A 25,349-nucleotide genomic window follows, 5' to 3' on the forward strand; every position below is an offset into this window, starting at 1 on the left:
GATATATGGGATTGCCACAGGGCGTATTATCGCGTTTCATGCGGAAAACTGAGGAAATTTATGGGAAGTGAGGTTTGTCTGGATGTTCAACGGAGCTCACGACAGAAAGGATACTCAAGCGTCATTATGATTAGCATCATTATATTCATGGTTGTTGCGGATAGCTTCAAGCAATAGTTAGTCTCAACAACCTAGATAGATCTTTTTTTCCATTAGACGCCCTTCTAGAACAACCCATCCGTCTAGCCAGCGTTTTATTAAGTTAGTATGAAAGTCAATTGGTCAATAACGAGGCACCGAGGAATCGCGGATGTCCTTTTAGGGATCCTCGTCCCGCTCTTGTATGAGCGGGGTATTCCGTCAGGTCAACTACTGCGTAATTGAGCACTGCCAGCCTCGTTTCTGGCATGAATACAGAGGAATAAGTCCGACCAGACGACGGAAGTTTTCGCCGAATCAATCTGCAAACTCGGCTAAGAGGATATTCTCGTATCATAAAATAATAATAAAAAATAAGAGGCGACAAGAGGCGATTCATGCTTCGAGAGTGGGGGTTGGGATGAGAAAAGGAAAAGAAAAAAGAAAAAAAAAAATTCAATTCGATGTTGCCGCCGTCGCCGTTGCAGCCTGTACGCGCTGTACGGAGTAACTACTCCGTATGGTTCGCAATGTTTCTATTTATAACCAACACACAACAACACACTCTCAGCCGCCCAATCGTAGCCCACGTGTGATCTGGAAGCCGCAAGCGATTTGCCAAATAACCCTTCATGATGGTGACCGGGGGGGGGGAACTTGTCATTTTGCCATTTGGGCGTCGCGGCCACGGCCGGCTGCAGCCCTGGCCCAAGCGAGCTGTTGGGCATCGACGGATTGACCAGTAACCGACCGACCGACCAGAGCAGGCCTGCAAAGTCAGAATCGCTTTTGCAAAAAGGGCAGCCTTGTTTCGTCGTTATTAATAATATTATTATTTATGGCTACGATTGAGAGCAACGAGGGATTCAAGTGGCTACTGCTTGTGGATTCTGCGACAGTATAGTATGGGATAGGTAGGCATTGCCATTGCCTGCAAGCCTTTTTTCATGCCAGGGAATTGGATGTTTCAAACCAGCTTCGACCTGAATGGTAGGTAGGTTTTATATTTTTTGGGGATATTTGATATTTCCTGTTACTGGTACGTACTCCGTATAGTCCCGGCAGGGCAGGATGGCTTGTTCTAAGCCTGGTTGGAGATGCTATTGAGAAGCTGCAGTTTTTTAACCTCCTCACACATTGATGCATGCTGGATGGATGGATGGTTGGATGGATCTATTTCACCATTTTTGACTCCCCAATCCTGCTTCTTCCCACATCGGGCCAAGGAAAAATGACTGCTCTTCCTGGCTTTCCCATTAAAGGGCCGACTTGCATAAATAATAATTATTAATAATAATAAGTCTAGAGTCAACTCCGTAAGCACGCCGCATGCAGAGGAATGAATGGGTGAGAGACAATTTTTTGTGAGCGGCTAGGCTGTAAGATTCATACGTGATATTACCGTACGGGGAGAATCCGCGCCTTGTGTCAAGACTGGCGGTTGCCTCATTTTGGTCCCACGCTGCCCACAGTGCCACACTGCCAAGCGCTGGTGGCTGACTTCCTGTTGGTTCGCGAGACTGGCAAGGCTGGGCGTATTGTCACAGCAGCGAGATTTGGGCAGCTACGCGCGTGATATGTTACCTACCAGGTTAGCGGAGATAAGCTTCCTCTATACTAAATGATGTAATGTACAGTACGTATAGGTGTAATGTATGTATGGGTGTAATGTATGTATGTATGTATGTATGTAACAGCGGTGTCATGGGCGGATACAACGCTAGGCCGAAAGAGGCCCAGCCCAGTGACCTGACCCGACCCCGACCACAAACCTCAAACCTCCAACCTCACGCCAACTCATCCTGTCCCTCACCGACATCAAAACCTTCTCCATCTCAACCTCCTCCATCGTCAATCTCCTCCTCGTCACCCTCACGTCCAAAGCCGTGAAGGAGTTTTCTGCCTGTCTTGGGAGATCTTCTTCTCTCCAGGGACTTACTTCCCTTTTCATGTCGTGCTCTCAGCCAACTCTCTAGCACACATCCTCCTACTTAAATCCTTCAAGTAACCGCTACTTCCCCTCTTCATCTGTAAGGTCCAACCCTCTTCCTCATCCATTAAAACAACCTCCAAATCTCCAAAAATCTCTGTGTTGTGAGTCAGACCATTCCTTCCCCTCTCCCCTGGTTTGGTTACGCTTCTCCAGAATCAATACTTCCTGCTCCCTTGGCTGCTGCTTGCTCTAAGCGCTGCACACCTGGAGAGGACCCCAACCTTGCCATCTTTGGCTTCATTCATCGCTGAATCAGGAGAAATCATTCACACACAATCCATTTCCTGTTAAAACTAACTTGCCTTCACGGCTAGCTCCATTCTCGATCCTCCCTTGGCCAATCTTCCTGATTGCCCGTTTCAACCTCTTGCAAAATCGGCCTTATACCTCCTGACATACGCGCTGACAGTTTGGTAACTACGACAACCTTTTGAAAGATCTTGCCCGATAAAACCCTTCAACTCTCATCTATCTTGAAATCATCGTTACGCTTCTTTCATTCGTGTCACCATGACTACAATGGTAAGCGGAATACCTATTCGTTCGAGGCGTTCAGGGGTCTCGACCCCCTCCTTTGAACCGAACCACATGCATCCCGGACGTGACCCCACATCGACATCTCATCATGTATACTAATAACCTCTTGGATAGGACCTCCGGGTCGGTAACAAGTACCGCATTGGCCGTAAAATCGGCAGCGGCAGCTTTGGTGATATTTATCTTGGTTCGTACTGAGCCCCCTTAACCGGTATTCGAAACATGTTATCTAATGGTCGATATGTAGGCACCAATATCATCTCTGGAGAAGAGATCGCCATCAAGCTCGAGAGCGTAAAGGCTAAGCACCCACAGCTTGAATATGAGGCTCGTGTCTACAAATCTCTGGCAGGTGGCGTCGGCATCCCCTTCGTTCGCTGGTATGGTACCGAATGTGACTACAATGCCATGGTCATCGATTTGCTCGGCCCCAGCTTGGAGGATCTATTCAATTTTTGCAACCGCAAATTCTCCCTAAAGACAGTTCTTCTATTGGCCGACCAGCTCATCTCTCGTATCGAATATATCCACGCAAAGTCCTTTATTCACCGTGATATCAAACCAGACAACTTCCTGATGGGGATTGGGAAACGTGGCAATCAGGTCAATGTGATCGATTTCGGTCTTGCTAAGAAATATCGTGACCCAAAAACGCATTTCCACATTCCATACCGTGAAAACAAGAACCTGACTGGAACTGCCCGATATGCCAGTATCAATACTCACCTGGGAGTGGAGCAGTCCCGTCGCGATGACATGGAGTCCCTTGGCTATGTTATGCTCTATTTCTGCCGCGGATCTCTTCCCTGGCAAGGACTGAAGGCTGCCACCAAGAAACAGAAGTATGACCGCATCATGGAGAAAAAGATGACTACGCCCACCGAAGTTCTCTGCCGTGGTTTCCCCAATGAGTTCTCGGTCTATTTGAACTACACCCGGTCTCTACGCTTCGATGACAAACCGGATTATTCCTATCTCAGAAAGATCTTCCGCGATCTGTTTGTCCGAGAATCATTCCAATACGACTATGTCTTTGACTGGACCGTTTACAAATATCAGAAGAACGCCCAGGCAATTGCTCAGGCTACTGGTAACCAAAATGCTGAGGATGAGGATAAGCCACGCCGCCATCCTGGCAATCCTGTCAATCCTCAGGTCAAGCCATCAGCCCTTGCTGCTCCCCGTCGCAAGGTGGTTGATCGCATCCCAAGTGGAACGGTCGATACTCCCGATACAAATCGCGCCGTTGGGGGAAGTGATAGGATGTGAGTATCTGTCAACAATCTACCGTTCCGAGGAACTAATGCTGGCCATGGGATTTTGATTCAAGAATCTGACTAATCTCATAGTCTTCGGCGTTAGGCTACGTTCTGCTTCTAAGGGTGTTAATGCGGGTGCTGGCTACACCAGTGCTGCTTACCACCGTTCGAAGCGGGATGATGGTACTGGTGCTAATTGGTACTGATTTATTTTGCGAGCGGTGATTCCTTCGTCCTTATCGCATATCTCATTTCGAAATCTCAGCTTTTTTGGTGGTGTAGTAGTGTGCAAGCGTCTAGCATATACACCCACTAAACCCTGAGTATTTTTTCGCTGTTCTGAAATCCCTCCATTTCTTATGGTGTGTGTTTAGCCATTCGCTCAGTCATTTTCTCGACATCGGTTCTTTTCAGTCCGTGGATATCGTCGCCCTCCCGCCCTTCGCCCCATCGCAGCCAACTTTCTTACGATTGATCCTGCACCGACGAATCTTAACCTTGTCGAGATATACGACCTATTTATCATGGAATAACTGATGCAGGCTTCAGAACATATTTTGTCCCCGTCCCTTGACACCTTCGGTTGCGCTTTTCGATGAAGACATTTCTGAAAATTTTGTTCAACCTCTCAGTCAGGGAAGTGGTGCAGACTCTCTAAACGGATATCCCCGCCAATTACCACTATATGGCTTTATCAAGTTTTGGTACCCTAGGTTTCCGGAAATATTGCCCAAGTTCCCCCCCCCCCCCCCTTTTTTTTTTTATTTCCCATTAATCACTCTTTGTTCAGCCCCACTTTCCCGCGTCATCAGTTTTCATTTTTTCTGTCCTTTTTCCCGTATCTCGATGCATTTTTACGTTTGACGGAAATAAAGGGGACGAGTCAAATCTTTTACGACGTCGAAGAGGGTACGTCAGAAGGAATGAATAATGATTTACTGCCTCCCCATTATCAGATAGATCATGATCATATTGGTGGGGCGAGATTATTGTTTTCTTCTACGTTCGACGCAGCGTGGAGCAATCCCGCGCCGATACCTCTTCTGTTCGGGTACATGGCGACGGACTTATGGCTAGGGTCGCTTCCGGGGTGGTATTTCGTCAAACACGTTCTTTATGCTTTGTTTGCACATTTCCGATTTATTGTTTGCATTGTTTTTGCTCTTTCGCGCATGTCTGCAATTTTTTTGAGGAGATGCGTGGCCTAGAAAATGACGAGGAGGCAGAGCGGCGCTGGAGATTGTGCTGCATCGGATAGTAAATAGTGTTGGGATACACCCGCTCGTGGGGATGTTTATGAAGGCCAGAAGATGATGATTTTCCGTTTCCCTCATTGTTTCTTTACTTGCCCCCTTTTTCGTTCCAGAGTTTTATTTATCTATTTTATATGTTTCTCCCCTCTTCAACCACATTATTTGTATACAAATAATGCCAAGTCTGCGTTTTTCCTAAATATGTATCGTCGTCAAGCCGTCCTGGTGTCTATACCTACGTAGTCTTTGATTGCGATGGGGGCCTGTAGCTATAAAGTGGCTGGTATCAGCGGCATCAGGGGTTCTGAGCGTATTGGGAGAAGTGTAAAAAGGGTTTCCCCCGTTTCCACACCAGCACGGCTAGCGAACAGGTAGTTAATGACAAGAGCTTCACTGAACAACATATCAAACAACATTTCCGGACATTGCATATGCCCATGTGTGTACATGTACTGTACTTGGTTAATTTCCAAGCCAAATTCCAAAAATGTTTGACGCGACCTGAGTGAGGGCTTTCCAGGTTTTCTTCCCTATATCTAATTAAGTAATTGTAACTACGAGAGACCCCCCAACCTTATCCTGACAACGGCTTCCTTAAGTCACTCCTAGCCCTGACCCTATATTTTTCCCCCCTGTGAAAATACCAATCGAGAATCGTTTCCCGGCACCATAACTAATAATGGATTACGTTTGCTAGTTACGTACTGATTACAAGTACGCGTATTTTTCCCAAAAACTTAGATATCTTGTCTATTCAAACGTCCCCTCCTCCTCCAATGATCACCAATCAAAAATCCAGGACGGATTCGCAGTGATTTATTAGGTGTGTCTGTCTCTATTTGGAGCTTGACGTGGTCTGTTCTCGCAGCTGCTAGGTAGGCTGGAATAAAACAAGATCACCCCCTGTTTTGTTTGCATGTTTGTTTGTTTGTTCTACATAGTATTTTTATTGGCTTGGGACTGAAAGGATACTCCACACCAAGTCCAGTCCGTAACCATGTCTTCCTGGATGAAGTGATTCGGAGTTTCTACGATGACATCCATCACGTCACTGGTGGCCTTGTCCTGTCCTGTCCTGTCTGTCTGTCTGTCTGTCTGTCTGTCTGGGTGCCCGATCTGAGAGCTAGGCGTACATACATGCAGGACAATTCATTCTGAAGTGGTTGAGGATGATTTGCAAGCTGTGGCTTGTTGATTGGTGGCTGGGGAATAAGTGAGTGGGTGAGGGAGTGTTGTGAGATGGAAGGTAGACTGTTGTATCATATACAGTTGAACTGTCCTTGGTAAGATAATTTCCATAGAATTGATGCGCTGTTGGTTGCTTGAAATTCGTTGCTGACCTAAAGTGATGAATATGCAAGACGATTCTTATATAGAGATAAGTAAAGATAGTTTATAGGAAATAAAAAGTTCGTACGGAGTAGCGAAAATAACAAATGCCTCTGGACACAATGCGTAGGCAGTAGCAATTGTGGGCCACATAAGAGACGGTTCTGGAACCAATGAGTGGCTCGTTACAATTGACATAACAGAGATATAATAATCCAAAATAAATATGTATCCAACGCAAGAAGCGGTATGCCGAAAATCATTCATCATTAAACTTCGTAATCCAGAGTTCACGCGTTCCACTGCGCCCAGTCAAAATCCATCCCGACATCGAAAGTCCCATACCCCTCCTCCCACAAAATCGCATCACTCGCTGGATTTTCAAACGAGAGTAACTCCTCTGGAACAATGAACCCGCCCTCACCAGGCATAGGTATAGTTGATGCCGCCGCCTGCTGCGCGGCTAGGAATGCAGCGAGTGGGTCTTCCGGTGTGAAATGGGGTAGCGGAATTGGCGCTGCTTCATACCCTAGCTCAGGCCCTGGTTCTAGCCCAGACTCGGTAGTTAAGGTGGCCGGTTGTGCAGATTCAGCTGGGGGTGATAAGAACTGGCGTGCTGGTGTTGTTGGTGCAGGTTCCTCGTCGGGGTCAGCAGATACTGGGAGCACGGTGTTGTAGAGGTTGAGGAGGAGGCGATGGAGGGATCGAATGTGTAAATTGCCCTTTTCTGCCATGCTGTTGAGCACGTCGAGGGCAAGGGTCATCGCCGCATGGTCTCTCGCGTTGTGCGGGAAGGCAATATTGATCATGACGAGGATTATCGCGGCGGAGAAGGCATGTTCGCCGTCCATGTAGCCGTATGTTGCTAGGTTTTTATGTCAGTCTTTGGTAGCCAGAGTGCATTTCGCTAGAGCGTAGAAAAAAAATGGTGGAAAAGAGGGGAAAATAGGGGACGCAAGTAAAGTACCCATGAGATTTTGTTTGGCAGCGGCAGCCATTACCGCTGCACTATTCCGGGCTGCAGCGATGCATGTTTCCACAGCTAATACTGTGCTCTGTTGCAGGCCATTTCTCCAATCCGCCCATTCCCCCGTTTTCTCATGGTTCTGGAGACATTTTCGAACCACGTTAAAGACTAGAGGCCGAACTGTCATATTGATACACTGTGAGTAGTGCAAAAAGATCGACACAGACTGGCGTGATATTTCAGAATCCAGTTTTGTAAAATCACACTGCAGCGCCTGAGGTAAATTTGAGTGCCACTGGGTTAACTCGGCAAGGATAGACTGTACCGAGCTCACAAGATTGTAAGCTGTGGTGCGCGGTGTGCGATATACATCTACAATTTGAGTTAGTTACAAATCTCATACCAAAGCTTCTGTGAGGCTTACTCTTCATTATTTTAGCCAGAATCCTAGACAATTCAGTGTAGTGAAACAGGACAGTGGCTGCGCATATATCTGGTTCATCGGGCTATAATCATTATGATGTAAGTATAGACTTACGATTCATGAACTGCGGGAGCGACGTACTAAACGAGAAGGGGGTAAAACGCCTATATCCTCATCCGCGATCGTGAGTGGATTTCCTGATTTGACACAGAGAATTCTATACCATTCATTAGTGACAGGTTCGTGCCTGGAAATTCTTGTAGCCCGCGTACCTATCCAAGCTGTAAACGGACCACCAAAGACGTCGACGATGCTCACGAGCGTGGTCGTCTAAACTATTATCAGAGACTTCTTGGTGCAAACCTAATGATATGGCCATTCGTAGCGCTAATTCGATCTATCAAAATATATTAGTATTTCCCATGGTGTTTGAAGGAGAAAGTGAAGAACTCACATATAAAAAAGCAGCATCTCTACGGTTCAAATTCTGAAAGAAGTATCCAACCAATGATAGGACTTCGACAAAAGTCACCGAAGGTTGCTCATGGATATCCGGAAGTAGGTTCATCGCCTGCTGAAAGTACTTAAACCCAGGGGGCCCATCATAACTCATCCATTGATTGATCGAGTACATCTGGCCAAATGCAAGTATTATGAATATTTGGCAATACCGTAGGCGGTCTCCTATGTCCGAAAAGTCAGGCTCTCGATCATACATCTCGCGAATATTCTTCTCGAACGTTTCTGGAGAAATGAAGGAGAAAATTGTGCCAATGTATGCATATTGCGCCGCATAGAGCCGTTTCGCAACAGGGAAAGGTGGGAGTAAAGTAGCCGATGGCCTGGACTGGTGTGCGTTCGTCCGAATAGAGAAGTTTGAGTTGCTATTGTAAGTTGGGGTTATGAAATCTTCTCCAATATCAAGGCCGGCCTTAAACGACCTGACAAAGTCGAGAAACTTCTTCCCTAGGCTGGCTGAGGAGGAGTTGCCAAAATATCCTAGTTTTGATATGAGATGAGTATGAGGTTTCCTAGAAGTACTGGTAAATAGGAAAAAGCAATACGAACGTTTATCACCTTCAGGACTGAGGACTAGATGAGCTATCTTTTCAGTTAGCGGGTTATCGTCAATGTCTTCCCCATCCTGGATTGGAGTCGGTGACTCAGAGCCGTCTGAGAGAGCGGCAGTAGGAGGATCCTGCTGGGGTTGATGTTCAATGGGGGCCACATTTAATGATCCCTGGCGTCTTGTATCATTCTGACGTTTTCGCTCATATGCTTTAAGTCGAGCTTCGAGCTGTATGAGATATCTACTAACTGTCAGCGAAACATATAGCAACATCTCCAGTCAGTGTTAGAAATCTCACGCTTCAGGGACTCGGACAGTCTTTTGGACGTTCGGGTAAGTGCATGTTCGACTTGCGATTGCACAGGCTCTACAGGCCAATCCATCATTTCCACCAAAACATCTCTTCTTGCGTATTCTACAGTAATTGCAGCTACGATACGGTTTAGCATGCTTGGGGAAATGGAGGGATATAGAGTAGGAAGTTGGACTCACGCTACGGAGGCACGGCGGGGCCGATCCAAACCGACATGCGTCGAGTGTGTAGAGAGCAACATATCCGAATATCCTCTGGATACCTTGCCCCAGAATAAATTGAAGTTGTCGTAGATAATAATTCCAATTCCGAAATCCCTTTTGTAAACATTCCCGAAAAGAGACTGGAACCCTGACGCGGGGGTGGTGGGGTTATTTGGCTCTGAAGCCATGCCCTATTTGTTACCCTGGTTAGTAGGAGTCAGGCGAGCTAATAAGTTACTAGTTGTTTTGCTATATAAGCGCTGAAAGAGGCTGACATGATATTGGATATTGACATCTCCCTTGCGAAAATAAATGCACTCATCTTGAGGGGAAGCAGAGATCAGCCACTGCCTGCCTGCGAGATTGAGGTTCATTTATGTCCGAGAGACCAAGCTGATTGATTGCAGAATTCGGCATCCATCAGAGAGCCTCAACGAGCCAGCAAGAACAAACCGGCCACGACAATGGGAAAGCCTGCAAGTCTCAATGCTGGGAGGTGCTATCTGGGAGGTGCTATTTCCATCATTATCGATGTAGGAACCGACTTTATAAGAAATAAAGTGTCAAAATCAGGAAAGACTCAAGAGCTTGAGCTAACCATTTGCCTTATTTCAGCAGAATATATATATATACATATATATATATATATATAAAGAAATGACCTCATCTGGACGGAGAAAGCAGATCCACAACTTGAGCAAACATCAAGGGCCATGCATACCTTTGCCCAAATATCACTGAGCTCTGAAATAGCAACGTAGGCCGGTGGTTTCCAGCCCCGAGGAAGCGCCAAAGAAGTTTTTCTCCACGAGCGCAGAACGCCTCCTGAGCATCCCCTTCTCCCATTTCGGGGCCGTGTTATAGTCCGTACATCGTCGATTCGATCCAAAGCATAGGGCCTCATCGAGACCACGAATGTACCCCATGTGAAAACGGCCGCAGGGGAGAGGGGGATGTTCGTCCTGTATATTGGATAGTTCCGTTGCATGACAGTGTGAAGAGGGGGGAGCCCCGCAAGCGTAAGCGCGCTCTTGAAACTAATCGAACATCTGATCAAGAATCCCACATGGTCCTCCGTCCAGTCGTCGAGTATATCTTGGCATTGAAACTTGACCAGCTTGCCATCGCTGTACACCATATAACGAGAGGCGTCCGTGCGAAGGTCGATTTCAGCTGCAATGTCGCCGTCTTGGATCTTGGGCATCCGTGATTTTAGATCTGAATATTTGCCGACGGATTTAGATTCTGCCAGGAGAGGACAGGGAACAGGATTTCGTTGGCAGAGCAGGCGGAAGTCTTCAGCGTATCGCGAGGGTAGGCAGATGAGGAAAGTTACCACGTTCTTACGCGCCTTGAGTCTAACTCTGCGCGTTGAAGATTTGCCAACCATGATTTTTAGATTGATTGTGGTCTTATTGCTTGGGAGGGTTAGAGAAGATGTGAGAACGGGTTAATATTAGATTCAGCTAAAAGTTGGATGGTTCCATATTATTCCCTCACTGTGGGCATGCTCCCGGCGGCAGCCCTTTTATCATTGCATTAATACACTATAGCCAGCGTTATACACTCTGAAAGCGAGGCACACAATCCCGAGTCCCAGCCTGTTTTCTGCAGGGAGACAAGCCCGTTCGGGTTCTCCTGCCGACTCAATACGCTAACAAAGCTTATTTACAGGACAACATCGGAAGAAAAAAGCTTACTTATCTTATCAGATCGGCATCCTGACCCGATCTCGTCGGGATGGGTTGCCGGTGCCGGGATGCGGCCAGGATGTCATTTATCTTTCCTGCTGAGCGGGAGGTGGAAACCGCTTCGCTCGGATGGGCGTAGATGGTGATTTCCTGCCAATGGTATTGGCCATTTCTAGACAGGAGTGCGGGAATTTCTCGCCGGTTTCAGGCGCGGACGAGAGAAAGTTTGTGGATTTATAATTGCGGGACAACCGTTATCAGCACACCACTTTCTAAATACTAAATAAATAAATAATCCATCATCCCTCATTTCCTGCTCATCTCTAGCACTTCTAATTTTCTTTAACGTCGTCATAAACCACAATACGACATCCCATAATCCTGTCCTGGGACAATTCTTGAGTAGAGATTGATCTAATTCACCCACAACCAGCCCGAGCAATGACTACCCAACCTCCCCCAACACAATCGCCCGCCAGGGTCAGAATTTCGATAGACCGAGGCGGGACATTCACAGACGTCCACGCTTCAATACCCGGGCGCAGCGATATTATCCTCAAACTTCTCTCTGTCGATCCATCAAATTACAAAGATGCGCCAACAGAGGGAATCAGACGCGTCCTGGAGATCGCCACTGGTAAAAAGCTACCGCGGGGGCAGCAACTAGATCTTGCACCCATCGAATCACTTCGGATGGGTACGACAGTTGCGACCAATGCGTTACTAGAAAGAAAAGGAGCGCGATCCGCACTGCTTATTTCAAAAGGTTTCAAAGACCTTCTTGTCATCGGAAACCAGTCACGGCCGAATATTTTTGATCTTTCCGTCGCGAAGCCGAGCGTGCTTTATGAGAAAGTTGTTGAGATTAACGAGAGAGTAACGCTGAAAGGATATACTGAAGATCCCGATCCTCAGCCAATTGAGGAAACGGAAGATGTCGTTAGAGGGACTACGGGAGAATATATCCACGTTCTCGTCAAGCCGGACATGAAAAAGGTCAGAGATGACCTCCAAATGTTATGGGACGAAGGATATCGGTCAATAGCCATTGTGCTGCTTCACTCATATACCTATCCGGCACACGAAAAATTGATTGGGCAGGCTGCTATGGAGATGGGATTTTCTGTTGCGATATCTTCGGAACTGCAACCCATGATAAAGGTGGTGCCTCGTGGCATGAGTGCGACTGCAGACGCATATTTAACCCCGGTGATTAAAGAGTATATTGACTCGATTTCTTCGAATTTCATTGGCGGGCTTGCTTCTCCAAGCACGAGGTGTGAGTTTATGCAGTCGGACGGTGGATTGGTGGATTTTCGGAAATTTAGCGGTCTGAAGGCTATTTTATCAGGGCCAGCAGGTGGCGTCGTCGGATATGCGCAGACCTCCTGGGACGACGAGGAGCAAATTCCTGTCATAGGATTTGATATGGGTGGCACAAGCACAGATGGTTTGTATTGGTCCTCCTTTGACAGTTCTTCCACACCAAATATCTTCCTACTAACGTTTGCATTATAGTATCCCGGTACTCGGGGGTCTACGACCACGTCTTCGAAACCACCATTGCCGGCGTATCCATCCAATCTCCCCAGCTAGATATCAACACCGTCGCCGCAGGAGGCGGTTCGATCCTCTTCTGGCGAAACGGTCTTTTTGCCGTGGGGCCAGAGTCCGCCTCCGCACATCCAGGGCCAGCCTGCTACCGAAAGGGCGGCCCCCTGACTGTAACTGATGCCAATCTGTTCTTAGGGCGGCTGCTCCCAGGATATTTTCCAAAGATTTTCGGACCAAACGAGGACGAGCCCCTTGATGTGGAAATCACCCGCCAAAAGTTCACGGAACTGACCGAAAAAATCAACAGTGAACAACGCTCAAAGGGTTGGAATGAGTTTACACCGGAGGAAGTGGCTCTTGGATTCCTGTCGGTTGCTAACGAATCTATGTCGCGGCCAATTCGCGCATTGACGGAGGCTCGCGGGTATGATACGTCTGTGCATCATCTATCGTGTTTTGGCGGTGCTGGCGGCCAGCACGCTTGCTCTGTGGCATCTGTTCTGGGGATCTCCCGCGTCATAATTCACAAATACTCCTCAATCCTGTCAGCTTATGGGATGGCTCTCGCAGATGTAGTGCACGAAGCAACGCAGCCAACCTCAGATGTCTTTAGCACGTCGACTGAACAAGACTTTCGGTCTAAGCTGGAGGCGCTGGCGGAAACTTCCACAGCTGAGTTGGAAAGTCATGGATTTTCACGCGAGAATATCAGGCATGAAATGTATCTGAATATGCGCCATGAAGGTACTAGTACGGCACTTATGATACTTAAAGGTGACGACTGGGATTTCGGCGCTGAGTTCAACAAACGGCATAAAATCGAGTTTGGCTTCCTTTCACCCGACAAGCGGATCCTTGTTGATGATATTCGGGTGCGAAGCATTGCGTCCTCATCGCGGCAGAAGGAGCTCAGCCCGTATGCGCAGGTGAGTATCTAGCAAAGAATCCCGCGCGAGGTAATCCTCCTTGCTAACTTTCCGGCATTCAGATGAAGAAAATAGCATTCAAAGACGTATCTACCCCGGGTGTCAACGAGCGGACGATGGTCTATTTCGGCACAGAACACGGATGGGTTGCAACTCCAGTGCTTAAGCTCGAAGAACTCACGGAGGGTTCCCGCATCCAAGGCCCAGCCATGATCATCGACCAAACCCAGACGATAGTCTTAGTCCCGGGAGCAGTTGCGAGCATTCTTGAAAGCTGCGTGGTGATCGACCTCAAGAAGACAGTGCCCACGCTCGATGTGTCAGGCACCGCGTCAACAAATCCCACCAGCATCAGTCCCATCCAATTGTCAATATTTGGTAACCGGTTCATGTCCATTGCTGAGCAGATGGGTCGAACTCTACAAAAGACCTCTGTCTCGACCAACATCAAAGAACGCCTTGACTTTTCATGTGCACTTTTTTCGCCTGATGGAGGACTCGTGGCTAATGCACCCCACGTCCCAGTACACTTGGGCTCGATGCAATTTGCAGTCCGATACCAGCATAAATATTGGGCGGGAAACCTCGAGGATGGTGACGTCCTGATCTCCAACCATCCGAGCTGCGGCGGGACTCATTTGCCCGATATTACAGTCATTACTCCAGTTTTTGATCAAGGTGAGATCGTGTTTTATGTTGCGTCCCGAGGCCATCATGCAGATATCGGAGGTTGTCTCCCTGGCTCCATGCCCCCAACAAGTACGGAATTATGGCAAGAAGGGGCCGCCATCGAGGCTGAAAAGTTAGTTGCCGGTGGAGTATTCAATGAGGAAAGAATGACTGAGATACTATTGAAAGAGCCAGCGCAGTACCCTGGTTGTTCCGGTACCCGATGTCTGCAGGATAACCTGTCTGATCTGCGGGCTCAGGTTGCTGCCAATCAAAAGGGCATTTCGCTTATCAATGGCTTAATCAAGGAATATGGGCTAGAGCGCGTGCATACATATATGTATGCAATCCAAAGTACGGCCGAAATTGCCGTGCGAGAACTTCTAAAGACCACCTCCAAGACGCTGGGCTCTACGCTGGAAGCCGTCGATTATATGGATGATGGTACAACCATTGCCCTAAAGATAACGATCGATGGCGATAAGGGAGAGGCTGTATTTGACTTCTCAGGAACTGGTTGTGAAGTTTTCGGCAACACCAACGCTCCCACAGCCATCACGCATTCGGCAATTATATACTGCCTGCGGTCGTTAGTGAAATCCGATATCCCTCTAAACCAAGGATGTCTGAATCCCATCGACATTCGAATTCCTCCGGGAACATTACTCTCTCCATCCAAGAGCGCTGGAGTCGTGGGAGGAAACGTGCTTACATCCCAACGAATCACAGATGTTGTCTTGAAGGCGTTCAACGCCTGTGCCGCATCGCAAGGCTGTTGCAATAACCTCACTTTTGGCAAAGGCGGCAAGACAGCGAACGGGGAACATGTCAACGGATTTGGGTACTATGAAACAATTGCCGGCGGCAGCGGAGCGGGCCCAACTTGGGTTGGACAGAGCGGCATTCACACGCACATGACTAACACACGCATCACGGATCCCGAGATCTTCGAGAAGCGATACCCATGTATCCTCCGGGAATTCTCCATCCGAAAAGGATCAGGGGGTCAAGGAGCGCATCCTGGTGGTGACGGCGTGGTCCGCGACATTGAGTTCCTGATTCCCGTCCAGTGTTCGATATTGTCTGAGCGCAGGAGTCATCAGCCCTACGGTCTTCAAGGGGGAGGCCCCGGTGCATCAGGGAAGAATTTGTGGATTAAGCGAGATGAAGAAACAGGGGATGAAAGGATGGTTAGCCTCGGTGCAAAGGCAACCGTGGCAATGGGTGAAGGTGACAGGATCGTCGTGCAAACTCCTGGCGGCGGAGCTTGGGGCAGTGTAGACGAGGAAAAAAGAGTGAACGCGGTTGTACATGACCAATTTTTGACCAAGGGATCCGTCGATAGATATAGGGCGATTCAAGAAACAAATTGAGCGGATGCATAGGGTCTCGAAGGACCATGATATTATCTGCTACGGTACCGCGATTACGATGCATGAATTATGAAACAGCTTGCTATTACTTATTTAACTCATTCCTCCAGTTCCTTCTCCCTTAATTAGTACACACTCGACAATTGTACTATACGGAAGGAACCCCGAGTCAATATTAGCTGCTCAAGACATCTCTGCATTTTCCAAACATGGTTATTTATACATAGTGAAAATGTTATAAAGGAGACCCAAAAATGTGTCGTTCATGTATTCAAACCAAAAAGCGAAATCAAAATAGTGAGGTCATGAGTCACCAAATAAGTAGTTATACACATATATGGCATATGAATGTATATGAATGTGGAAGGAGAAAGAGAAACTGTTATGTTGAACAAAAATAAACTAGCGAGGGATATCAGAGCAAATAGTAGAGCGCGATGAAAAAGTCAAAAGGGAAGAAATAAAAGGACAAGACAGGGAAAATAGCATGAGCCATATGAGCCAGAAAGCACGACGCAAAAAGAAAAAAAGAAAAAGGGCAGAAAAGATCTTCAAGAACCCAAGACTAGAGAGAATGGGCACTAAGCTCTGCGCCAATAGAAATGGAGCGAAAGATGTTGAAGCGAGTGAAAGGGAGCACACTCCCAAATCAATGACCATATAGAATGACCAGGTGCAAAAATTTGAGGGGAACAATGACGACCGATTTTCAAAATCGAGTAAAAAAAAGTATATGTATAATATATATACCCTAAGACATTCCCTCTATCCGCCCAGAAGATAAGTTAAGGGATATAACGTAATGAAAAAAAAAATGGAGCTTGGGAAGGGAAAGAGAGAAAACAGCATCGTAGAAGAGGAGAAAAACAAGCAGAACAAGACCAAAGTTTAAGACCGAGGAGTATCAGATGGCGCGGTAGCCGAGGAAAAACACGCAAGAAAAGGAATGAAAATAAAAATAAAATAAAGTCAAATCAAGTCAAGGATAATGAAGGGCAGAATATAGGAATAATAAACTAGAGTATAGGATAAATAGAATATTATTCGACTAATAGAGGGAGGGAATGGCTGAAGAAGGTTGGGAAACAGAAAAAATAAGAAAAAGGAAATAGAGATAAAAAAAGAGCAAAACATGAGATTGAAATATAGTCAAGCACACAAAAAACAAAGAAGAGCAAATGCATAAGAAAAATTGTTTGACACCAGGAAAAGGGGGAAAAATGAAAAAAGGAGGCGGAGACATATATCAAAGAGTGGAGACCATCAAGGTCCGTGATCCCTCTTTCTGTAGACACACCGTGTCTTCTTAAACAACTAGCAAAAGAAGCACCCAGGCTTGTACACCCATTATAGACCCACGTTAAAAGTGACATTTGCATCGCGTGCGCATGTGCTATTTAAAGACGTCAAATCATATTATCTTTCGTCGGTTGTGTAGGCGTAGTAGTATCAGTAGTAGCCAAGGCGGCTGGCATCGGGGGCTTAACGGGAGTTGACGACCGTTCCTCTTCATCCAACCGTTTCCGCCAACTTGCCAGGTTATCACTCAAGCCACTCTCGCCATACGTTTCCTTGGTGGGTGTACGGTCGAAGTCAAACTGGGTGCTTAAACGGTAGTTTCGGTTTGTGCTTTCCCAGTGGCTTCGGAGAGCGTCTAGTTCACTAGCAAGGGAATCCAGAGCGAAAGAACCGCGGTGCTCGAGGAAAGAGTCATCTTGAGAAACATTGCTGTCAGCCCTTAGTCGGCCACCGATCGTATTGCTGGACGCGTTGCTGACTGTACGGCTCAAGCCGTTGGAATGGGAAAGTACTTGTTGGGATTGTCGACGGTAATTCGTCACTGATGATTCAACTTGGTCAAGGAGCATTGTGACCTTTTGTTCGGCATCTAGCGCTCGGCTTTCAAGCAGGGCATTTTCGTTCTTAAGTTGCTCCAGGTCCTCACGGCTCTTTTCTGTGATGTTCAATAATTCACGCTTTATGTTTTCTTGCTCCGTTTGGCTCTGGTCTCTTTCCGCTTGTGCAGCTGTGAGGTCCTCTCGAAGTTTTGCAAGCTGGGTTTTTAGATCAGCAATTGAAGATGAAGTCTTTTCCTGAAGGTCAGACATAATATGTTGCATATTCGACCGCTCGGCCTCCCATTGAGCCGACGCTTCGTGAGATGGGGAGGATCTGGAACTAGCTTTCTGAAGTGCAGTTTCCAAATCAGCCTGTAACTTGGAATTTTGCGTTTTGTATTTCGCAAGCTCGTCCTTCATTCGCTTCAGCATTTTCTCTGTTCCTTTCACGTAGTGAACGGCAGATTGGTAGTCGTTCTCGAGTTGCTCAAGCTTCTCATTGTACGCACGATCGGCTTCTTGTTCCCTCGATTCGAATGATATCTTGGTTTCTTCATGTGCTTTTATGCTTGATTGAAGTTGTTGCTCTAGCTCGCGGAGGCGGTTGTGCTCGGGAGTTCCGAAACGAGAGCCTGGCGAATCCAACAATGGGGATCGCCTACTGTCCGCGGTTATGCCACGCTCAACAAGCAGCTCCTTCAGCGCGCCATGTTGTATGGCCAAAGCGCTCGCGTCGCGTTGATGGCTTTCGAGTTGTGACTTGACTTCCCGGTTCTCATTACTAAGCGCTTGGTTCTCTTTCAAAGCAGCCTGGAGTTGTCTGCGGAGTTGCAGACCTTCCCGACTAGCCTGTTCCTGATACTGCTCCAATCCAGCAATACGTTCCTCGGCTCGTCGAAGTTTCTCGGAAGCTTCATTCGCTGCTTGGTGGTTAGTTTTGACCATCTGATTCGCCCGGTCAACTTGCTCCTTCAGTGCCGCAACTCTTTGCTCAGAAAGTGCCTTTGCCGCAGATTCGGCATCGCGCGAAGAAGCACGATCCAAACCGGCCAAGAAGGCTGCTCTGTGGCTTTCTGCCTCCCTAGCATGCGTTTCTGCCAATTCTTCGGCATCTCGCAATCGGCGCGTTGTATTCTCGAGCTCAGTCGTCCTCTCCTCATGTTCTGCTCTGAGTTGCAGGAGCTTCCTCTCTAAGCCTTCACGGTGATCACGTTCCTCGTCCAGCTGTCTTTCTAAAAGTTCAGCTTTAGCGGACGAAGCATTGACCGCTTCACGAAGAGATCCAACATCAGTGCCATGGTTTTCCAGGCGGTCATTGAGATTCTCAACTTTTTGAGTTAGTTCGTTTTTATCAATCTGAGCTAGCTTAAGAGCGCTCTCGGCCTCGGATCGGAGTGCTACCTCTTCCCTGAATGCAGACTGCAGGTGATGGAGCTCAGTTCGAAGACTTTCCAATTCCAGGTTGTTAGTTTGTGATTCCATTTCAGACAATCTTTTGCTCATAGCCTCATGAAGTTCTTCGGCCAGCTCTCTTGCCCTCTTCTCCTCTTGAAGTTCGGACATTAACGCTTCAGCCTTGGCCTTCATTTCCGCCTGAGATGCAAGGGCATGAGCCAGTCGTCGGCTTATTTCAGCTGACCGATCGGGATTTATCTCATCCATGTCACGACCATTACGATCCGATTGTGGTGTCCCTCTTTGGCTACCTCCTTGCGCTGCGAGTTTAGCTTGCGCGTAGGCGGCCTCGTTAATGGCTGCATCCCGCTGATGCTCTACCTCTGCCACCCGTTTGGATGCAATCGCGGCCTGGCGATCAACAGCGGCTTGCATCTTCGCCAATTCCGCTCGCATGGAAAGGAAAGCCTCAATCAAAGGACGATCTTCCTCGTTGAAAGTCTCTATCGATCGCTGGTCGAGAGGAGGAGGATTTGATGGGTTGAGAGTATAACCTGCTTTGCGGGCCATTGCTAATTCTGAAGCATACCAAGCATTCTTAGCCTTTGCTGCTTCGAGGTCTTTAATAAGAGCTTCTTGATGCGGCGTTAGCCGCGGGGAGCGAGGCTCGTCGGTAAGGTTTCTAGAATTTCTATAGGTTCTTGGCTCAGACCCATCGACGCTGCCGGGACCCTTGCCCAGTATGGAGTCATCTACACTATCAATAGAATTATGATGTCGTTGTCGTAAGGAGCGTTGTCTCGCGGGTGTCACAAGTGGGGCGGCTTCTCCAGCTTCCATAGCTCTAGCAGAAAGCCGCGAGGATTGCTGGCGTCCACCAGAAACAGGGCTCTGCTCGCGTCCTGGCCGAGCATTTGTCATAATATCACGCATCGCAGGTGACTGCCTGTCCCGATCATTCCCGACAGCTCTTAGATTGTCAACAGGCGTCATTCCTCTTTCCCCTCCTTTCGGTGGTTTGCTTCGTCCACCGTTACCACCAGCATTAGGGTGCCTAGGTGTTGGAGTTGGTGCTTGTCCGGGAGGGGGTGGTCCTGCTGGAGCTTGGGCGATAGATGCCCGGGGTAAACGAGACCCTGGGCCACCAGGGGCCGGACTCGACGCATCAGGCCTACCGGAGGAAGCGCTTTCGTGACCTGATGGTGGCCCACGGCGGCCGTGCAAGTCTGGAGTTGAATTTTGTGCTTCGCGTGATGTACGGCCGGATGTAACTTGTCGATCTGCCTGACCTAGTTTGCGGGGGCCGCTGCCGGTGGGAGAAGTGGGACTAGGTTCTGTAGGATATCGAATTTTGGCAGTGTCTAAAATATACACGAGGCTGAGCTCTTCGAGATCGCGACTCTTTGTGCTCGGTTCTCCCCCAAGCACTATGATCTGTTTCCCGAACACGGTCATGCTATGACCAGAGCGGGGGGAAGGCGACGGGCCCATGTTTTGGAAAGAAAACCATCGTCTAGTTGTGATGCGGAATGCGGCTAAATCTGCCAAATCTGCGCCTTCTTCAGTGCGTCCGGAAAAGATATACATAACATCATTAATTAAGGCCGCAGCATGTCCTTCTCTCGCCGCTGGAACGAAACCAACATAATCTAGTTGTGTCCATAGGTTCGTTCTAGGGTCGTAGCACCAGACGTCATTAAACCATTCGATCCCATTCGTTCCACCAAATCTACTAGAATTAGTACTAACACATAAAATTGTACTATTAGTGAAGGAACTCACAGGTAAAGTTTATCATTGAAACTGACGACGGAGTGGTTCGTTCGAGCTGGTGGAATTTTGCCCGGGGGTGGCCCACCATCATGGCTATTGCGGATTAAAAATTCCCATTTATTCGACGGATTTTGGAGAGCATTGAGGTCGAAGGCAACTAGGTCATTGAAGAAAAAGCCTTCCACCTGGCCACCGAAAACATAGATCTTTGAGCCTAATATATTCAACGTATGGCCATATCTGCCTGCAGGTCGGGGTCCGGGAGGGACAGCACGAGACCATTGTCGAGATGCTGGAGTAGTAATGAGCGATCTAGGAAACCAAAACAATAAGGCAATCAATATCAAGGAGCAGAGAAACTCACAAGTATTTAATAAATATAATGTATCGTCCAATGAATGATTCTCCTCCGTTTTTGTATCTCCTCCAAACACAATAAATGCGTTTCCAACTAACAAACTTGCATGTCCAACTCTAGGACCAGGCCCTTCAGTCACAGGGTTGATAGGGAAGCAGGACAAGTTCCCTCCATTATTTTCCACCATCCATAAATCCCCTTTGGCAGTTGCACTTCCCACCAAGCCACCCATCATGTAAATATCACCCTCTTTCGAAGCTACGCCATTAACTGCGGCGCCATATCGTGGAAAAGGTCGGGAATTTTGAGGGAAGTTTATTCGCCGCTGCGACCATGGAAACAGGGCGGGATTTGGAACCGGTGAAGGTGTGTTGTTTCCGTTTGGGATCTGTGTTCGTGGACCCTGACCAGCATAAGGTTAGTTATGGTATGGACCAGCCTCTCTTGTAGTAAGAGTATGGGCGATAGTGCATGAGACACACAAAGCTACTTGTGGAAAGGCGATAATTTCTCTAGAGGAGCCGGGGGACAGCATACCTGGGGCTCTGAGTCTGCTCTATCTCTGCGTGTCCTAGATTGATCTGGACTAACCGTGCCGCTCATAGAGTTCAAGGAGTTGCTCGCACTCCCAAAACCTGGAGACTGCACCGGTCCACCATCCCGAACACCATTGGGCGGCGCTGCTGAGGAACCTTGGGGCGTTCCTTCGGCGGTATGAATATTTCTGGTGGCTGGAGGCAAGTTATTGTTTGCGGCCTGGCTTTTCTTCGACTTGAATAGGAATGCCATAATGGGGTAGGAAGAGAGAGCGTCTCAACGTAAAGGTATCTAGGGAAAGTGAGAGTCCGAGATGGGGAGAAAACGATGACAAGGGAGACGTCAGGTCGGAATTAAAATGATAATGGCAACCAGTAGTCGTCGAAAAACGTGGTGCGCCGGGCAAAAGACAACGAGTCGGTTTCGTTAGGGGCGAATCGTGCGGAAGGTGCACGTGCGAATGAAAATGGGTGCCGTTGTGGGAACGAGAGCAAAAGGCGCTGATATAGTACGTGCCCTCTTGTCAGCATATTGTCGAATGAGTCCACCGTCATCAGTGATCGCAGACTGTCCGCTCCCAGATAAAGGATAAAAGATAAAATGGGGGGGGGAAGGGGGGTGTCTGAGCATACAATAATACCGGCGAAATGGGTCGTGCTGGTTCCTGGATTTGCGGCTCCAACTTTTTTTGGAGGGTCCAACCAAGGTTCACTGACCACGCGCGTTCCTGAGCCACCAAAACCGGTCGTCAGGAAAAGTCGACGAAATCACGAGTAAATGCCAATAGCAAGACCATTGGATGCTACCAAGCGGTCAAGTCGACAGGAGTCGCGGCCGTCGAAGGGCAAAGGGAGTGCAAAGCGAATGAAAGCAAATCGTCTTGGGGACGGGCAGGTTGGGTGAGCAAAAGGACCATCAAGTAACGGCAACGCGGCCAACAGGGAACCCAACAGACAAGAGAGGGTATGAAAGGGGCCCTCGTCACGCAATCATGAGAACTCGCCTGGTTGAAGGGCTCCCGACAAGTAGATGCACGGCGAGTCCGGTGCTGTTTGCCAAAGTCAGAGACGAAGAGGAAGAAACAGCATGTTCCTGCTCAATGTCAGGTTCAAGATGAGGTTCCCGTCCGCCGTTGGTTGTTGGTTTGGGCGAGAAAAAGAAGTTGGTTGGGCTCAGGGGCGCCAAGCCCGCCCTGATCAGGCCTAGTTACCTAAGTTAGTGAGCCGCTCCTTGGGGGGACTCTTGTGACTTGTGGGTACCAGCCAGATACCTCGACCGCACCAAGCTCCTCCCCTGTGCATGAGGTACCAGTACAGTACCCGCCTAACGCTGTCAGATAAACTATCCCGCAAGACAATTGCTGGATACCCGCCCTATGCGGTTCCGTTATCCCTTCTCAGGTCTCTCTCTATATTTTCCACAAGCAATGTCGTCTTGATAGTTATCGACCGAAGCAATTGTGCGTATATATAATAACATCGACACGGTAACTAGTTAATACGCTTCACTAATTCTTTGGGTAGTTATCACCTTACAAGTTGGGTCACGGCTTCAACAGCTTTCAAAACTGTGCACCGTACAGGATGTTTTACCTTAATACTACTAGACGGTGGGAAACTACGAAGGTAGTTCCCAGGCAGGCCTAGAAACCTCGAGAAGACGCGCGCTGGACACAAATAGATGCTTTACCTTGTATATAAAGTCGCCGGTTCACGCTGCTGGCGGTGCTTTTGGCGGTAAGTTAAGCCAAGCGCTCTGTTGTCCTTTTCTGAGCTAATTGGCGAAATATCCTTCCGCAACTTTCTTGGGTCTGGATGCGCACCGGGGATGCGTGGACCCATATCAAGGTCAATTTTAAACGGACTGGGGCTGGGGGCGCATGAATATTCAACGGGCATACGATTACGGATGGGGGCAGAAGCTATTATTTCTGCTTGAACGGACAGTAACTACGGAATACTCTGCTTTCATACCTGCATTGCAACCTCACAGGGATCATGTCTATTATCTTGCTTTTTTTAAAAAAAAGAAGGGCGCTGGAACAAGAAGAATATTTTGCCATTCCTGATTGGCTTCTGGGTGCTTTTTTTTTTTTTTTTTTTTTTTTTTTTTTTGTCGTAAGTTAAGTTAACTACCTGGTGGGCGCCAGAAGAAAAACACTGTCAAAAGGGGAAAAAAAAAAAAAAAAAAAAAAAGGGGGGGGGTTGATTGACATACACTAAAATGCGATGTTGGTGATAAATTTTCTTCCCCCTGTCGCAGCTGGCCGCCCTAGACGGCCCTTGATGTTCTAAGGCGGGTGGGTGTTCCATGGAAGCAAGGAATGCCTTGTGGACATTTTCCGAAGCACCAGCAAAGAAAGCTGAGCTCTGTGTTTATATCGCTGATAAAGGAGAGAACAAAAGAATACCTTTCTGTTACCCAGATTGTTCATATATTCTCCGTCCAACCAACACATGTAATTGGGGCAAAAGCACAAGTGACAAAAGTTACAAGATCCGCGGGGCAGGTAGAAAGTGGCATATCAATATCATGAATCCGGGAAATAAATGTAGCTAGATATGCAGTATCTACCATAGTAGTAAATGCCCAAATTATTCCCTGGGGAATAAAATTGAGTGTTCTGGAGAGTAATCCAAGTGCGTTTCAGAATATGCCCGAGTGAATCGCTTTCGAACCTGAAAATGCAAAAGTAACCTGCCTCTTCCCCTGAATACGGTAACTTAACTGGTTCTGTCAGGTTTTCAAGTAGTACAAGATTCTCCGTACTTTGTCCTCCACGGGGGAGTGCTGTACTCAAGTGTTGGATAACCAACCTGTTTGCAACATATATGCAAGATAGAGCAGTACAAGATAGTAGGAGGAGAGGGTGGAAAAAGAAGAAATGGCTGCAAATAAAGGGGAAGGCATGAAATTATAGATCTACGTTTTATGCAAAAAGAACGGAGTTGAGTGGAACAGCGAGTATCGAAACATTCCAAAGAGCTTTCTTTCTTCTAATCAGTGTAGCTACTTATACATATAAAGTCGCCTGATTGCCTACCCGGCTGCAGATTTGAAACTGAAATTGGGATTGATCCAAAACATCGAGGGATTAAGCTAACTATATAAAATTGACGTAATATAATCTGCTCATCAACACGGGGGTAACCCAAACGACAGCAAGGACAATAATCATCTGCCATGGCATGAAGTCAGGATTGAATAGGCTATATACTAATAGTTGCCCTCTCCGAAGAAAGAGGAGTGGGAAGTTGCCATTCTTCTCCGTGCTGTAGCCTCTACCAGTCCACTGTCCAACAAAACATACCTCATGTTAGGCAGAAGACAATGTACTCTATCCTTCTATCATTTATAGCAACTGCCTGGGCAAAGCTTGTGTTGAATGTGCTGACAAACTCTCTCTTGATGATAAGTTGCCGCCAGTTACCGCGTCCAAGATCTCAATAATAAATACCATGTTGATAAGAGCAAAAGAGCCAAGGTTGAGAGCGGGTTACTAAGGGGTTCTTAACAATTTAGATGTACATACAATAATATCATAAGATGTCTCCGTCTGCAAAAAGCGAAGGGGCGGGTCGAACTCTGGATAATGTGAGTTCAGAGGAGCATTTCCAAAGCATTAACTGGCCAGCCTGCTTTCTGCCCGCAGATACGATTGACACGGAGTTTGCCGGAGTCAGTCGTCCTCTCTTCAATAGCAGTAATGCCTGCACCTCAATCAGGGTCGGGTGTCAGTCTTACTTGTAC

The 25,349-nt window shown here is 47.7% G+C and overlaps 5 protein-coding genes across 6 annotated transcripts; 2 read left to right on the forward strand and 3 right to left on the reverse strand.

Moving 5' to 3' along the window:
• Nucleotides 1-798: 798 nt before the first annotated feature.
• Nucleotides 799-2,089, reverse strand: BDBG_00415 (uncharacterized protein; the record flags this gene model as incomplete). The annotated part of the gene is made up of 3 exons (XM_031719876.1): nt 799-907; nt 1,531-1,642; nt 1,918-2,089. 3 exons carry the CDS (start codon nt 2,087-2,089, stop codon nt 799-801), a joined length of 393 nt encoding a protein of 130 aa, XP_031575786.1.
• Nucleotides 2,090-2,641: 552 nt separating this feature from the next.
• Nucleotides 2,642-4,133, forward strand: BDBG_00416 (CK1/CK1/CK1-D protein kinase; the record flags this gene model as incomplete). Its single annotated transcript, XM_031719877.1, has 4 exons — nt 2,642-2,653; nt 2,783-2,855; nt 2,916-3,933; nt 4,031-4,133. 4 exons carry the CDS (start codon nt 2,642-2,644, stop codon nt 4,131-4,133), a joined length of 1,206 nt encoding a protein of 401 aa, XP_031575787.1.
• A 2,181-nt stretch (nt 4,134-6,314) lies between these two features.
• Nucleotides 6,315-11,342, reverse strand: BDBG_16104. Of its 2 annotated transcripts, none has more exons than XM_031724119.1 (10): nt 10,207-11,342; nt 9,462-9,676; nt 9,268-9,399; nt 8,969-9,210; nt 8,355-8,899; nt 8,173-8,297; nt 8,042-8,117; nt 7,901-7,982; nt 7,477-7,848; nt 6,315-7,374 (listed from the first exon to the last, which is right to left on the reverse strand). In XM_031724119.1, the coding sequence occupies exons 1-10, from the start codon at nt 10,873-10,875 to the stop codon at nt 6,800-6,802; spliced, it is 3,033 nt and encodes a 1,010-aa protein (XP_031575788.1). In that variant the 5' UTR covers nt 10,876-11,342; the 3' UTR covers nt 6,315-6,799. The 2 variants fall into 2 exon arrangements, with proteins under 2 accessions (XP_031575788.1, XP_031575789.1); XM_031724120.1 differs by lacking the exon at nt 10,207-11,342 and adding an exon at nt 9,761-10,099 and having other exon boundaries at nt 6,422-7,374.
• On the forward strand, nt 11,077-17,956 carry BDBG_00419 (5-oxoprolinase (ATP-hydrolysing)). Its single transcript, XM_002629127.2, has 3 exons — nt 11,077-12,626; nt 12,695-13,656; nt 13,719-17,956. Exons 1-3 carry the CDS (start codon nt 11,618-11,620, stop codon nt 15,696-15,698), a joined length of 3,951 nt encoding a protein of 1,316 aa, XP_002629173.1. The 5' UTR covers nt 11,077-11,617; the 3' UTR covers nt 15,699-17,956.
• Nucleotides 15,653-23,514, reverse strand: BDBG_00420 (cell polarity protein). Its single transcript, XM_031719878.1, has 6 exons — nt 22,870-23,514; nt 22,232-22,801; nt 21,600-22,099; nt 21,069-21,465; nt 20,714-20,996; nt 15,653-20,660 (listed from the first exon to the last, which is right to left on the reverse strand). Exons 3-6 carry the CDS (start codon nt 21,849-21,851, stop codon nt 17,105-17,107), a joined length of 4,488 nt encoding a protein of 1,495 aa, XP_031575790.1. The 5' UTR covers nt 21,852-22,099; nt 22,232-22,801; nt 22,870-23,514; the 3' UTR covers nt 15,653-17,104.
• Nucleotides 23,515-25,349: the final 1,835 nt, after the last annotated feature.

This window comes from Blastomyces gilchristii (genome assembly GCF_000003855.2).
Source record: "Blastomyces gilchristii SLH14081 genomic scaffold supercont1.1, whole genome shotgun sequence".
NCBI classification, from domain to species: Eukaryota; Fungi; Ascomycota; class Eurotiomycetes; order Onygenales; family Ajellomycetaceae; genus Blastomyces; species Blastomyces gilchristii.

Excerpts from the sequence above, each read along its gene's own strand:
- BDBG_00419 (XM_002629127.2), top strand. The coding sequence starts at position 11,618 with ATGACTACCCAACCTCCCCCAACACAATCGCCCGCCAGGGTCAGAATT. Across the intron at positions 12,627-12,694 it reads GGGTGGCACAAGCACAGATG|TATCCCGGTACTCGGGGGTC; the intron begins GTTTGTATTGGT and ends TTTGCATTATAG. Across the intron at positions 13,657-13,718 it reads AGCTCAGCCCGTATGCGCAG|ATGAAGAAAATAGCATTCAA; the intron begins GTGAGTATCTAG and ends TCCGGCATTCAG.
- BDBG_16104 (XM_031724119.1), bottom strand. The coding sequence starts at position 10,875 with ATGGTTGGCAAATCTTCAACGCGCAGAGTTAGACTCAAGGCGCGTAAG. Across the intron at positions 7,983-8,041 it reads TTTTACCCCCTTCTCGTTTA|CCCGATGAACCAGATATATG; the intron begins GTACGTCGCTCC and ends TAATGATTATAG. Across the intron at positions 7,849-7,900 it reads TCTGGCTAAAATAATGAAGA|ATGTATATCGCACACCGCGC; the intron begins GTAAGCCTCACA and ends CTCAAATTGTAG.
- BDBG_00420 (XM_031719878.1), bottom strand. The coding sequence starts at position 21,851 with ATGGCATTCCTATTCAAGTCGAAGAAAAGCCAGGCCGCAAACAATAAC. Across the intron at positions 21,466-21,599 it reads GAGCAGACTCAGAGCCCCAG|GGTCCACGAACACAGATCCC; the intron begins GTATGCTGTCCC and ends TATGCTGGTCAG. Across the intron at positions 20,997-21,068 it reads ATTATATTTATTAAATACTT|CATCTCGACAATGGTCTCGT; the intron begins GTGAGTTTCTCT and ends TTACTACTCCAG.